Here is a 15,458-nt window from a genome sequence, read left to right as displayed (position 1 = left end):
GCCACGGCCGCAAAAACAAAAGCAAGGCAGCAACCTTCGGCAAGCGAAGCTAGCGATCGAAGCTGCTCAATTTCTACATACGGTGCACCTTTCCCATCTCTTCGCGATGATAATTTTTATCATCAAACAAACCATCGAAGCTGGTATGACCGGACAATATACTTTACCAATCATATGCAACACCTTCGATCCTCAAAGTGCTTTGGCTTTATTTCTCAGCAATACTAATCATGAAGGTTATATGGAAGGTCATTGCCTTCTTGATATTACGTCTACCTCCGGAGAAGGTTATAATTTTCAGAGGCCATGGCAAAGGTCATCAGCTTGCTGATTCTTTATCACTAATATGATAAAAAAAAACTTTAAAGTCCATTTTCATCTTATTTATTAAAATTTTCTCGCTAACCTCTATATTTGCAGAGTGTATCCTTTAAACAACTTCACTTATTATTTATCTGCTATTGTATTGGCATGTTTTAAGTTCTCTAAGTTTATAGTTTTCCAACTAAGTTTGTTCTACATAGTGAAATTAACTCACTGACCCCTCTCTTGAGGATAATTTCTCTTCTAAAAATGCAGAGTTATCATACTTGGCTTTTTGGAGAAGGTTATGATTCTGTTGGTTTTCTACCTACCTTGAGAAGATCCGAGTTTTTAGAGAAGGTTATGAATTTATTGGTTTTCTACATTTATTGACATAGAGAAGGTCAGAGCTTTTGAAGAAGATTATGACGAAGGTTATCACCATATTGGTTTTCAAATCTCTATTAACCATTAGAGAAGGTTATGGCTTTTATTAACCTCTAGAGAAGGTTGGGATGAAAATCCCTGACTTAATTGGCTTTCCTTAGTCATAAATGCGGGCTCTCTTTAAGCAAAGAACCTTCAGAAGAAAAGAATATATTTCAAAAATTGAAGTTCGAAGGTCCTCGATGAACCAAGTCATTTATAGGGCGATTGTTGCTCACCTTAGATCATGTTCTCTCCAAACAAGCAACCTTTAGAAGTAAAGAATATATTTTGGAAATTTGGCTTAGAAGGTCCTTGAGGGACCAATTGAGGGACCAAGTCATTTACAAGCATTCTTTACTAATCTTAGATCGCTCTTTCTTTAATTTAAGAACCTCTACAAGCAAAGAATGTGCTAGAGAACTTCAAGCAAAACATCCCGAAGGTACCACACCTAAAGATGCTTATCTATCTTGCGATGTTTAACTGCTTTTATCTAAGTGTTTCAACTTATCTTGGGTCGAAGCAACGAAAAGTTGCAAATATCGAACATCACATCTTGAATGCTCCAGTTGTGTAAGTTAGGAAAGTTCGCATGCCTTCGCAAACTTTGCATACTTATCTGAACGTGCAATAAGCATTTGAATGGCAAGGGGCTTCCAGACCTAAAGGTCTTGAAGCCAAAACACCTTATGACTTCAAATCCAGACTTCACCTAAAACACTCAGCCAAAGAAAAATTTGCCTTCACTAACATGCTGGTTTTCTTCAAGGCAAGCACTCCTTCTCCGCCTTAGACTAACCCCTTTATGCTAGGCCTTCGCATTCATTTCGCAGGAATATTGGTTTTCATCCCAAACCTAAGTGCTTGACACATCGGTTTTCACAGTATATGGGTTCTCATCAAGAGATATCTCTTATTGACCTCCGACTCTTACTAGCTATTGGAGGCGTTGATCAGTCATTGACTTCCATTATAATGATATTCATCAACAGTTGGATTACATCTTAACAATGGCAATTCATCCGCTCTAGTATTCAAGAGCACTATCTTGACCTTCGGTCCTTATCAGCTTCAAGGATCTGTAATTGGCAAACCTTGCTATATCCCTGCAAATGCATCCATCTCCATTCATATGCATCAAAAGCTTACATAAAATCATCTCATTGCATGAACACATCATCGTGCATGGCAAAAAAAGGAATAAGCTTCGAGGAGCTAAGAGGCTTATGAACTCGAAAGAAAGCCAAGGGGCTATCGATCCTAAGGATGTGAGGCCAAAACACCTTCAGCTAAGAAAAAGAAAAGTACAAAAAGCATAAAAAATCCAAGGGGCTATCGATCCTAAAGGAATAAATCTTTATATGCCCTTGAATGCTCCTTTATCTCTCTTTAATCCTAGTTATCTTTATCTGAGTTTGATCTATCTTGTGTCGCACTACCTCTCAACTGTATTATCAATTATCTCTGCTCAGACTTTGAACATTTAATCAGGATATTCTCTTGAACTTGATAATTCTTTAAACCACCGCCTTCCCTACGGAACTATAAATACGACATCCGAGATTACTCATTGATAAAATGCTAGAACATTATTCTGTGCGCTTGCGGATTTATCTATGATGCAAGAAATACCACATGCACTTTTAAGGTCATTGCCAAGAATTAATAATGCTAGTGATGATGCTAAGAAATACCAGCGTTCATGCCGCTCCTGCGTACCGTGCCACCGTGTTGGCAGGGGCCGGCGTCCTGCCGGCTGATGTGATTGGCGCTGGAACAGAGTCGGAGGGGCAGAAGGCCGGCGACCTGGCGTACATGCTCGCGCACTTCGAATGAGTGGTTGGCTCTCGGGATGAGTCGTTCTACATGCTCAACCCTGATGGTAACAACGGTCCGGAGCTTAGCATCTTCTTCGTTAGGATATGAAAGTACGCTGCGACACTTTGCTTTCACATTTTGGACTTTTGTGTGGCTGAGATCAGCGTGTATAACATAGTTTTAGCACCTCTCTAGTTTTAAGGTGTACGGATAGCTCAAAATTGATATGTTTGCCTCTGTTCTATGTCACTCTCGGATGATATAGATGTCTCAATGCTATTCTGCCTCTGTGAATGTTGTGCTGTTTAGTCAAATCGATATGTTTCTGCCTCTGTGATCTATGTTACTCTCGGATGATATAAATGTCTCAATGTTCTCCTGGTCTAGTTGAATTTGCTGCAAAATGTTGCGCTGTTTAGTCAAATTTGCTTAAAACAAACAAAAAAAAAGTAAAAAAAGTTTGGGTAAGATCTATCTATGTTAAGGATTTCTGTACATACCTCTCTGTCTCTCCTTTTATATAAATAGAAATCGAAGTGCTGTGGGGAACTCCTCCACAGTTTGCCCTTAAAAAAAAATTGTCTATGTGTTCTGTGCCACTCTCAAATGATATAGATGTCACAATGATGTTCTGATCTAATTGAATTTGCTGCAAAATGTTGCGCTGTTTATGCTGTTATGATCTAGTTGATTTTGTTGCAAAATGTTGCGATGTTTATGCTGTTATTTTAGACATGTAGGTGTCTATAGTCTTGCCAGTAGTAGACGATGCCATTTCCTTCAAGATATGCTTTTCTTATTTTTACCTTTGATGTTTCTAAATACTTACAATTGTGGTTCATTGTGGTCAGTTAGCTATACTAAATCTTTAAATTGCTCGAGTACTTACAATTTCTTGATTCTAATATTCCAGTGCTGATTATATTGTCATTTATATAGAATCAAGGTGTAGTTCTTGTAATATTTGGTATTTTGTGATTAATCATTTGAGATCTTGGTTGTCATTTGTCGGTGTATCTTAGAGGTTGCTGCATGGCTGGCTCGATGGCCAAGATTTCATGAAGTTTGAGCTTCTGGGCCTGTTTGATGGGGAAGCCAGAGTCGCTGCCGAAGATGACGTTGACTATGTTTGACGGGTGTTGAAAACCCTATGGATCCGACTGGTCTCCCTCATCATCCTCCTTGTCCTTCTTCTTCACGTCCTTGTCGAGTGGTGGCGCGTTCAAGGACTCACGGAGGCTCGTACACTCGAAAAGTGTATGCTTGGACTTTGGGTGCATAGGGTATTGTTTGTGCAGGAGCTTGTTGAACTGCTCCTTCTAGTTCCTCGACTTCTTGCCGTGCGGGTTGTGCTCGACAGCCACGATAGTATAGTCTGGCTTGCGCTTTCGGGAAGATCCCAAGTAGTCCCACTAGCTTTTGTTGTCGGAGCGATGATCATTGTTGCGCTTGCCCCCTCTATCGTTGTCGTGCTGGGGTAGCGGCTGCGTTCTTGGTCCACCTGGTCGGCCCATTGCTGCATCATGTCACGGAGCTCTACGACGGTCGTGGGGCGGTTGCGACCAAAGTCACGGTAGAGGTGTCACTCGGCGAAGCTATTCTGGAAGCAGTCGATGACATCCTCATCGGAGATGTTGGTGATGGTGGCGCGAGTGTCGAAGAAGCACCGGTGTAGGACCTCAAGGTCTTGTTTTGCTCCTGCTTGCATTGAGACAAGTCATGATGAGTACCTGCTCGAAGCATGGAGCCCTGGAAGTTGTCGATGAAGACCCGCTTCAGGTCCTCCTAGGAGTTGATGGAGTTTGGCTTGAGGCTTTCGAGCCATGTGAGGGGTGTGAACTCCAACACCATCGGGAAGTAGATAGCTTTGGTGGTGTTGGAGCCGCCTGACACTTCAATGGCTGTAGAGTAGCAGCATAGCTATTGTCGTGGGTCTTGCTTGCCGTCGTACTTGGTGATGCCGACCGGCTTGAACTCTCTCGGGTAGTCGCGGCAGGTGCTGTTGCGGGTGAACGTTGGGAAGCGATCACTATCATCGATGTCGCAAAATCCATCACCACGCTCCCGACGTCTTGAGTTGATGATGTCCTGAGCGTCGCGGCCTTCGTTGATGACTTCTCTTAAGTTGTGAGTGTGCATCTCACGAAGGTTCCTGCGGTGGCCGTGGTCTCCCGAGGGTTTTCCTCCACCTTGAGGCCTCCCAATTTGTTGGTTGCCTTGCTCGCGTGGAGGCTGATGGACTTCTTGGTCGCCTCGGCCGCCCGCGGACTGCTAGACCTCTTGGTGGCCTTGGCTGCCCTATTGGTCTTGCCCGTCCCGGCGGTTGTTGTCCGTTCTGGGATTGGATCTTCCATTCGGTGTGTGACTAGCATGGGGAGCGACGCTGGACGTTCTCGAGCGGCTTTGGTGGACCGAAGGAATAGGGTCCCACTGGAACAGCCGGATGAGTGCTCTTTGAGCCAGCTGCATCACCCTTTCGGTCTCCGGGTTCTAGGGTAGTCGCTGGAGTAGTATCGCCGCTTCAGCGATGTTCGCTATTGGGGTAGCGTACTCGTGGTCGTCTGCTGCAGCGAACACACCATGGAGGTTGCGTAGGGAAAGATCTCGTGCGTGGTTTTGCAGCGTTCCACCTGCGTTTGGCGCGCTTAGCATTATTCGCCTTTCGTATCCTTCTGTGCTCCTAGTCTTCATCTTGTGGGGCATCTGTCATGAGCTCGTCTGCAGAGATATCCGCTTCTAGCTCGTTGTCGTACTAGCTTCCGAGTTCATCCTTGTCTGCACTAGTGGCAATGTAGATGTGGTGTTCCGGCAAGCACTCCTCAAAGTTGGAGCTGTAGTCGACCAGTACGGTGTTGCCTTCTCCTTCCTCCATGATGGGAGAGAGGGGTTTGCCTTTCTAATAAGGCAGATCTTGGATGTAGGCCACAAGGCGGGTGCAGTAGTGGAGTAGCTCGGCGGGCTTTATGCCCTTCCAATACACGAACCGGTCCTATGGCGTTGATGTGATCGTCAGACCCAGATGAGTACCCGAAGAGGGTTCGGAGTCATCATCTGAATCTGAGTACTTGTCGAAGATGGGAGCCTCCCAACAAGCGGTGGCTTCTCCTTCTCCGATCTTGAGTAGGCGGTCCAACTCCTCCTCCAATGCGGAGAGGGGCTCGAACCGTATGGCCTCCTGGTAGACGGTTGTCGCATTACATAACCCGAATGGGAATCGGGTACGGTCCTCCTCAGATCGGATTGGATCTCATTCGAAGGAGTCTGGTGCAGCATGAGTAGAAATCGCATCGAAAATGGACTCTTCCTCGATCTCCCTGGCTAGGTCAGGGAGCAGCATCTCTTTGAGATTGTCGATGAACTCGTTGAGATCGCTACGTCGGTTTGCCGCGGATGCCTCTGGCTCCGTGGTGTCGGTCAGGTGGTTGTTGAAACCACCTGAACCGTCGGCGATGCAGACCCAGGAGCCGAAGATGAAAGTCGTGCTCTCGTCGAGCACGACGCTGGTGAAGTTGAACGATGCCATCGAGTTCATCAGTAGATCTTCGATGAACACCCCTATCTGGCACACCAGTTGTCGGTGTTTTACCGCCAAGCCTACCGAGGGATACCCCGAGGTGGTAGGTTGTAGGCAGTGTTCACCTAAACGCTAAATGGTGGTGGTTCGGTCACCCCTCGAGTAGCGAGTAGGCCGTGTACACGTCATGTAAACGGTATGTACACAGGCTACACGGTTTGTACGGTAGGAATAAAATTCATATATTTATGCAAGTGAAATTTAGAAAATCTAATATTTTATCAACCAAACATTACAGATTACCAAGCTTAACTGTTAAATTGACCAAATATAGATGATTCATATATAATCATATGCTCTTATCAATTGATCATTCTTATTTTACGTGATAAATCACAATTTACAAATAACAAATATAATACCATTTAAAACATAAGGCATAGTTGATAATTCTCTATAGCGTAAAAGTAGTTTTAAATGGTCTACTCGTCGTGTAAAACCGTGTAGTTGCCGTATTTTACACCGTGTAGCCCTATTTTTTACGTGTAAATGGTTGGACCGTGTAATCACCATTTAGACTCTAAATTGCACGGTAGCTTGTCGAGTAATGTGTACACGTCGTGTACACGGGCTACATGACCGTTTACGGCAACATTGGTTGTAGGTAGGGTGTCACCGAGATCAGGAACTTGAAGGTGCAAGAAACACGAAACTTTAGACAGGTTCGGGCCGCAACGAGCATAATACCCTGCATCCTGTTTAGGGTTGATTGCTTTGGGGGGTCCTTGCCCGCCTTTATATAGCCTGTGGGGCGGGGTTACATAGAAGTCCTAACCCGACATTAGTTCAGTAGTTCTACCGAAGTACTATTTGGGTAGTTTCCTTCCGCATTCAAGTAGTTAGGTATGAGCCATACTCTATCCCTTATCCAGAGTAAGTATGCCAAGTGCGCAGTCTCGTGGCTCTAGATTTGACATTATTGATGAGACTAAAATAATTGTACTTCTGACATTGAATGCATTGTTTGTTCCTTGTATATCAGTTCATTTCTTTGACTATAGCAACAGTTGCTTGTAGTTTTAATACTACAATATGTACAATATTTATTAGTCCTCTCCTGATTGCAAATATAAGTATAACATAATTCATGCAGATTGGATATTTCTAGTTCGCCATAGATACATGGAACAGTGTCTACTGTCTAGAATTTATACACGAACAAGGATGGTGTAATTGCATTTGTCATCGTCAAGGATATGGTGGCCACGAACAAGTTTTTCACGTAATGCCAATCATCAAAACTCCAATGGACAAAAAGTTAGGGCTCTATCATACAGACAAGTTTCAAAATCATCTGTTGTTGCCCACTGAACTTCAGACGGTGGCTTGCCAAACACATTGGAGTCAAATTATCATACGGTGATACGCGCAACCATGTGCTGATAGCATGATGATGATCTTTTATAGTACATAATACTGGTCCATACTAGTGTTTGGAAATGACTAGTAAAAAATATCCAACGGTTCAGATTAATTTTATAGGTAGTATACGAGTCTTATACTATAGGAGAACTTTTCAGTAGTAGCACAGGTAGTTTACTTGAGCAGCATAAGTAGTATAAGAGTACAATAGGAAAAATATATTAATGATATCAGCATTCATTTCATTTATCTTTCTAATTACATATCTTCATTTTTATTTATAACTAAAAAATAATTACAAAATTACTCTTAGAGTCTTAGTAATGAAGAGTTACATCTTCTTTATACTACGAGCCCGTTTGGTGCAAGCTCCGGCCAGCTTCGGCTTCTCTGATGCGTACTATAGCGCTACTATTTTTTAAAAAGTACAGGAGGGGTTCAAGCCCCCTACTGATTATATATATTTAAAAGAATAAAAAGAGTGTTTCTTTGCAGAGAAGTCTTTGGATAAAAAAATGAAAGGAAAAAAATCCAGGCGACCAAAAATATTAGCCAAAGGAGCTTATCCATTCTTCCAACAATATTTTGTGTTTTGTTCTCACTCGATGCTGAAGCATGGCGAGTTCCTTCTTGAAAGACTCCCTGCAGCGCTGAAGGCAAAACCTTAAAAAATGAGATCATTTCTTTTCGTCCAAATAGTCGATCATAGAAGAATAACAATATTCATGAAGATTGGGGTATGAAGCTGTGCCTTGATGCTGTTAAGTACCTCAAAATCGTATCATAATTCCCCATTTGTACATGTATTAGCCCCCAACACGCAGTGGCTAACGGACAAAGGAAGAAAAGGTGTTCCAGATTTTCCTCACTATAGGACACAGGCTGTAGCGCTACTGTTCATCTAAGCTATTTTTCTCTCTCTTCTCAAAATGAACGTGGAAACGACCTGAAGCCGCTGAAGCCGGAAATTGGGCTTCTCCGGAGCGCTCCGGCTCCTGCCCGCCAGTGACCGCTATAGTGACGCTACGGTGCAGGAGCCGAAGCGGGCTGGAGCTGTACCAAACGGGCTCTATATACCACTAAGTGGTGTTAGTTTGCGCTATAAAAGATGTATAATAATAAATGATATTTTTCTTGTCAACTGCTTTCAGGACTCATATCAGACGGGAAAAAACGAAGAACCGTCGAGAATGCGGTGAGTAAACTTGTTTTGGTCCAGCATTTATAACATCTCGTTGGTATTGGTTTCTTTAATACTATGTTCTCGTACCACTTGTCGGTGTTTCGTTCACTAGCTCGTAAATTTAGCGCCGCGCTTCTTCGTGGCGCGATGGCTAACAATCGAAGGTAAGGATTTAGACTGGTTTGAGCAATTGCCCTACGTCCAGTATGGGATGGTGTTCTTCGTATTTCTCACGTTCGAATGCTGGGTGCTTATAACGAGGTGCTTGTAAGCAGTGTGCGTGTGTGTGTTTTTCGCGTGTCCCTAAAGAGAAGGCCCAGCTCTGCCTTGTATACGTGGTGGGCTAGGCTACATTGCTTGAGAGAAGGAGGTGTCCCCCGCCCCAGGGCCGACGCCGTCGGAGCGAGGTCGGCTGATCTACACGTGTCCGTCTGAGGGCCTTGCGGTGGAACGTGCTCTGCCGCTTCCCGTATCGTGACCTGTCCGCCCAGATCGCGGCGCCGCCTGACACGTTTTTTGGTCCACGCGCCCCTCCTCGCGACAGGGGATGGCGCCGTCGTACTTGCAGCACGGCCCTATCCATGCACCAGGGGCGGGCCTCCTACTTGGTTGGCACGCTAGGCCTCCCTCGTCTGGCTTGGGAGGTCGGGCGCCCTGCTCCTCTTCTCGCCGCGTGGTTCGCGGTGGGGCCTGCTAGCGCGGCGCACCCCTTCTCCCTACGCCTAACGGCGGAGGGTGACCCGGTACGGGCTGCCCCGTCGCTCTGTGGAGGGAGCATGGCCTGCGTAAGTGCCGGTCACAGCGTCATGATGAACTGGCTGACCGAGGGCGCCCCTTGTTCCTCCAGTTCGTGGGCGGTGCCCCTGCCCCGGCTGTCGGGGGTGGGGGCGCACATGCACGTCTTGTCAAATCTGGTGCATTTAATGCAGCTCCACACCTTCCCTAGGTCACCTTGGACCTGGGTCCGGTTCCGGGGATGGCCTGGTCCTCCAACCTCTTCTATCGTGTCATGGGTTGGGAGACCGCCACGTGTCCCGGACCCGGCCGGCTGCTGGGCCGTCGGGATCTGCCTCGCCATCCGGCCCAATCCTGGTTGTGCACTTACCGGGCCAGGCCATCTGGTTGAGATGGGCTGACCCACGTTTAGATATCTAAGAACCATGCTTAGAGGTACCCAAGACATTTAATCCCGTCACCACTAGTCGACAGTTAAAATATAAAAATGTCCTCCATATGCCAAGCAAGCAAAAAAAAAGTTTACTTCCTGTCCATAAACTAACTTTAGATCATAAAGCACCCCTTGGGATCCTTAAGTTTCATCCCAACTTGATCTTTTTTATCAAGGACCAAGTCATAAAAAAAATATTTCATCAAGATGGTTGTCAAGGAGGTCTCTATCATATTCGGTGCAAATATTAAGGAACAATTCGTAACAAAGCAAGTCCTTGATGTGTTGTCTCTTAGCCTCATCATTTTGGTTGGGGCATGGTAGGCTGCATCTGCAAGAGAGATATTTTTTATATTTCATTTTTTATAAAAAATAATTGCACAAACAAAAGGAATTACAGAAATGTACCACTCACATCAAGAAGAAGGAGATAATCGTGCGAGAAGAAGGGGTCCAGGTGGTACAAGCCCATGTGCAGCCCATAGAAGGAAGAAGGCCCAGCCCCACCTTAACTCGCATGTTGCATCCCGCTTCGGCAGCCGCACCGTAGGCCCGTACCCAAAGTCCCAAACCCCCCGGCTCCCCTACCAATACCGGCGGGCGGCGGCGCGCGGCTCCATCCCTTGGCCGGCACAGGGCCGCGGCGGCTCCGTGGCTAGGCGCCCGGCGGCACCCCACAGCCCCCAGAATCTGGCTAGGGTGGTCGGGCGGATCCGCTCCATCTTCATCCGGCTGCTGGCTGCTGCTGCTGCTGCTGAACTGCTCTGCGTCTCCGCTGCTTGGCTGCGGACTGCAGTGCGGTGCTGCCGGCAGGCACCGTCGTGGCGTCGGCGTCCGCCGTCAGGGACTCTGGATCCGGCAGTCCGCATTCCGGTTGAGCGCCCTCAGACCTCAGACCGACGTCCCCTGCTGCAGTGCGCAGTGCTGCTTGCCTGCTTAGGTATGCAATTGCATATTTCAGTTTAACTTCGATTTGCAGTCGATTAGTTTCTGAGAATCAATTGCCATTGCGTACCATAGGTATATCAATGTATGAATGCCAATGATCAAGGCCATGTCAATGGCCCAGATTGGTTGCTTCTTCTCGAATGTTTGTCCCATTATCAACATTTTAGTTGAGTTTCAGAAGTTCAGCAACATAAAATTGATCCTGTTGCTCAAAATATATCATTTGTTTTATTTCATGTGTATATCATTATTGCACATAAATTAAGTTCCTGAAGACTAGATTACAAAGCCAAATTGGTTTCCAGACTTCAAGCTTTATGCATATTTTACATTTTGTTTGTTTTGGATTTCCCAAAGATTTGCTCACCTTTTCTAGGTATGCTACATAAGAGATATTTTCTTTCTTCTTTCTAGCTCTCTGAGCATGCAAATGTTTATCTCACACGCTGTTTGGCTTTGTCACAGTGATTGGTACAGTCTCGAGAAGTCTTAAGCATGTGAAGCCATTTCGGTGTGGACAATTTGATGAATGTATAGAAAATGCCAAGGGTCAAGCACTCAAGCTAGCTTGCTAAAGAAGACGCACACTGAAGAGAAATATGTTCACAGAGTGAATCCCATTATGCATGCCTTTGAAATCGAAAGGTCTCCTTCTCCACTCGAAGGTAATAATAATCTTCAGGTTTTGTGTTCGTTCATTAATCTCGTATTTTGATGCATGTTTTTACTTGCAAAAGGGTGATAGTATACATAATCTGATATTTATCACTCTATGAACTTTCATAGGAAGCATAGACTAAAACGTGCAACTGGTATATTTTTTTTAGGTCAGTTGAATACTCATGAATCTTGTGCATACATAGAAGACCTGATGTTTTTCCAAGAACGTATAAAGGATCAGATATCAAAACCGATGAGCCAAACTACTGATTGTAGTAAAGAGGGCATATCTTGTATTCGAGATCATAGGGGTTTCAAGATGGAAAACATAAGCTTTGTGACACCAATACCTGAAGGCAGCCACAAGAGCTGTAAGAATTTGTTGCCACCGCTGTATGAAGGGACAATGGAAGGCCAGTCACAAGACAGTGATGTTGTTAGGTTGGATGCAAGGGTTGAATGTGATGGCTGTGAGCCCACTGGACTTGAAAATGACACACAACTTTATGACGTAGAGCTGACTGTTCATGGTAACTATGAGGGCCATGGCTTGCCCCTTTCTTTCCTCACAAGTAAATCAACCAGTAAACCTGTAAAGGGCTACCCCGTCACTGTGGAGGTTTTGGAGGATGGTTGTTCTGCAGCAAGTATTGCCGCCCACCAATTAGCAGCCTTGAGTGCCTACACAAGAGTAGAAACTAATTACCATGGCTAGCAATATCTTTACATGCATCACGATCAAATCCGGGGAGCAAACAGGAAGCCTGTAGTTGCAAAAGCCTCCCTTCTGCTGACGTGCTCATCCCTAGGGGTGTTCAGCTGATACTAGCAGCATAAGGGAGTGCCATGTGAGACCAACAACCATTTTCGCTGGTTCCTGAGGCCCTGTCACTGGCGGCAAGCTCTATCAGGAGCAGCAACGGCTGCACTTCTCTATACTTGTGTTCTGCCTCCTCTGTAAGTGTGCTCCTGTGCGTCTGTTTTAGTTCAGTTGAGAAGAAAAGTTGGGATTGGAGGGACATGGAAGGCCGATTGGAAGTACTTAGTGGTGTGGCAGGGTACAATTCAAGTGGCAAGTCTCAGCTGTTTCGATCTTTATCTCAGTTGAAGTGGCAAGCTAGTTAGCTAGGGCATGTACAGTAGTCATCTCTGTTGATCTCCACCAAACCTAGAGATGACTTAAGAGACTATTCATGTAATTAGTTATGTATCATAGTATCACGTGCCTCTGTATGATCCTACAGGATTTCTTAGTAGTCCATGCCTCCATGGTATCGTAGGATTTCAAGATATTTCAAGATAAATATCCAGATCCTGACAAAACCTTCTTGCTCATTGAGAGTAATCGCCAGAGGTATCTGTACAATAATGAGTACATACCTGCATTTCTTATTTGAGAATTGAGAAGTAATTTATTTCCTAAGAAGTCAACATTCTCCTGGGTAGATTAATGTAAAAACATCAACAGAATAGTGAATATATGAAAGTTAAAGTTGTCACTATTATGTAGGTTAGAGACAGAAGAAAATGGAGTCTGAAATCGGTCAGTGAGCGTTTGGTCGGCAAGTTGAACTCACATGCTCGAAACTGGATCATGGAAAGCTGGTGGTTGTTAGGTAACATGATTCTAGCTGTGGCCTCTTTCTCTCACTTACGCGTGGACACACTATCATGGTGCATAGTACTCCCTCCATTCTAAAATATCGTTTTGACTTATCTAGATCCATAGATATAATTATATTTAGATGCATAACTAGCAAACATTATGAATCTAGAAAAACTAAAATGATCCTTTTCACGATGCAACAAAAGCTAGGTTTGTGGTGATTGTTGGATAGTGGAAGCTACCACTGCACCAAAGCAGCTCAATTTCGTCGGTCCAGCACAAGCTGATGAAATTAACTAGCTTATTTCATCGGCCAACACAAACCGACAAAATTTGAACTTATTTTCGTCGGCCTAGTGCAGGCCGACGGAAAACAGTCCATATTTTCGTCGGCCAGGCCCGGACCGACGAAAGAAAGAGCATATTTTCGTCGGCCTTTTATAGATCGATGAAAATATACCTAATTTTGTCGGCTCGCTCTGGCCGACGAAAATATAGGTACCCTAATAATTATTAGAATTTGGATATCTTGTTCCAGGCCCGCACAACACTTTCCCCCCGCACCCGAGCCTCCCGCCCCCGCGCCTCGCCGCCACCGCCCCCGGCCCAGCGCCCCGCCGCCACCGCCGCCGCCCCCCTGCCGCCGCCCCGTGCAACCCCCCTCCGCCGGCCCCGCGGGCCCCCGCCGCCGCCCCGGGGCCCCCGCCATCCCGTGCGGCCCCCTCCGCCGGCCCCGCGGCGCCGCCTTGCGCCCCCCCCCCCGCCGCCACAGGGGCCCCGCCACCGCCGCGGCCCCTGCCGCCCCGCGTGGCCCCCCCTCCGCCGGCCCCGCGGGCCCCCGCCGCCGCCCCGCGCTGCCACCCGCCGTCGCCCCGGGGGGCTCCCCACGGCCGCGCCTTTGCCCCCGCCGCTCCGTGGCCCCGCGGCCGCCCCTCTGCCGCGGCGCACCGGGGGCCGCCACCGCCGCCCCGCGGCCCCTGCCGCCGCTCCACCTGGCGACATCGCACGCGCGCCTCCTCCCGTGACGGCGACTCCCACGGCGACGCCCTAGGGTTAGGGTTCCGGCGAGTTCCACGCCTCGGGGATCGCGTGGGAGATTCGTCCATGTCGTCCGACCCCTTGCCCCACCTCCCCGCGCCGGTGGCCCCGCCGGGCGCGGCGGAGGTGGATCCCCAGTCCCAGCCGGCCGCGCCGCCCGCCGAGCCGCCGGAGGTGATGCACCAGACGAGAGCCGTCGACTTCCTCGGACGCCGCACGCCCATCGTCTACCAGAACGACAACAGCCCCTGCCCGCTCCTCGCCATCTGTGAGCTCCCGCTCGATTCCGAACCCCCTATGAGTTTACCGCGCACGCGAAGTGCTTTTCCAGCGGTACTTATGTCTCCGGTTTTCGTTTGTGCAGGTAACGTGCTGCTGCTGAAGAATGTGATCAGCCTGAACCCGGACGCCAGCGAGGTGTCGCAGCAGAAGTTGCTATCGCTTGTCGCCGAACGCCTCATCGATTCCAACAGCGCCGTACAGGTTCGGTTTTAACTCTCTCTATAGGGGGTTGTTTCTGTTCAGTTGATCAACATGAGAATGGTTTTGTGTTGGGATGCAACAGCAGTGTGCAGGTTAGATTAAATTAGGTTGCGGGCTGTGGTATTTATCAGCGTGATAATGGTTTTGGGATGCAATTCGTAGGACAAGGACGAGGAGTACGTCCGCAACCGGGAGCAGAACATCGCGGATGCCATCGACCTTCTCCCGTGCCTCACGACAAGCATTGACGTGACTGTTATGTTCAGGAAGTGCTTAAGGGTTTTCAGCTTGTTGATCGGTGATTTGTCGTGTGCTTGTGTGAATGTATGTTTATATGTTGCAGGATTGATGACTTTGAGTTCACCCAAGAGCGTGCCATGTTTGATCTTCTGGATATCCCACTATACCATGGATGGATAGTGGACCCTCAACTGCACCATCTAAATTTCGATTTACAACGTCCAATAACTGTTCTGATCTTTCTCTTGTCCTTTGGTGGTTGTTTCTCTCTGCACGATTAGCAATCAGCTAAGCCTATTCAATAAGGTATATCCATCTTTTGCTTTCCTCATCAGGTATATCTGTGGTTATTTCGTTCTTAGATAATCTGGCAATCATCCATGATCATCTGTTTCTTGAACTATGTGTTGATTTTTGTCTAACTTAAGTTTTTTAAGAGTGATAACTGATAAGTACTAATCTACTGGATTTCACTGCATGCACTTGAAATTTAGCTACAGTACTCACCAATAAGATTTTTAAATTATCTGCCTTGTTATGATCTCTATTTGCAAAGGGAATAAGGGATTCATATTCCTATCATTGTACAGCTGCTCTGTTATCATGTGCTGCGTGCCCCCAAAAATATAGCTTAGTCTATGAATAA

General features: G+C 46.6%; 1 protein-coding gene across 3 annotated transcripts; it reads left to right on the top strand.

The window, feature by feature from the left end:
• Window positions 1–10,407: 10,407 nt before the first annotated feature.
• Window positions 10,408–15,458, top strand: LOC112891487 (ubiquitin carboxyl-terminal hydrolase MINDY-1-like). 3 transcript variants are annotated; one of them, XM_025958371.1, is made up of 6 exons: window positions 10,408–10,777; window positions 11,251–11,450; window positions 12,956–13,061; window positions 14,454–14,572; window positions 14,735–14,841; window positions 14,916–15,458. In XM_025958371.1, exons 2-6 carry the CDS (start codon window positions 11,412–11,414, stop codon window positions 15,091–15,093), a joined length of 549 nt encoding a protein of 182 aa, XP_025814156.1. In that variant the 5' UTR covers window positions 10,408–10,777; window positions 11,251–11,411; the 3' UTR covers window positions 15,094–15,458. The 3 variants fall into 3 exon arrangements, with proteins under 3 accessions (XP_025814156.1, XP_025814157.1, XP_025814155.1); XM_025958372.1 differs by lacking the exon at window positions 12,956–13,061 and having other exon boundaries at window positions 10,411–10,777; XM_025958370.1 differs by lacking the exons at window positions 10,408–10,777; window positions 11,251–11,450; window positions 12,956–13,061 and adding an exon at window positions 14,091–14,357.

The sequence above is a fragment of the Panicum hallii genome, chromosome 5 (genome assembly GCF_002211085.1).
Source record: "Panicum hallii strain FIL2 chromosome 5, PHallii_v3.1, whole genome shotgun sequence".
Taxonomy (NCBI): Eukaryota; Viridiplantae; Streptophyta; class Magnoliopsida; order Poales; family Poaceae; genus Panicum; species Panicum hallii.
This window is presented reverse-complemented; position numbering and strand designations above follow the sequence as displayed.

Excerpts from the sequence above, each read along its gene's own strand:
- LOC112891487 (XM_025958370.1), top strand. The coding sequence starts at position 14,156 with ATGTCGTCCGACCCCTTGCCCCACCTCCCCGCGCCGGTGGCCCCGCCG. Across the intron at positions 14,358-14,453 it reads CTGCCCGCTCCTCGCCATCT|GTAACGTGCTGCTGCTGAAG; the intron begins GTGAGCTCCCGC and ends TCGTTTGTGCAG. Across the intron at positions 14,573-14,734 it reads ATTCCAACAGCGCCGTACAG|GACAAGGACGAGGAGTACGT; the intron begins GTTCGGTTTTAA and ends TGCAATTCGTAG.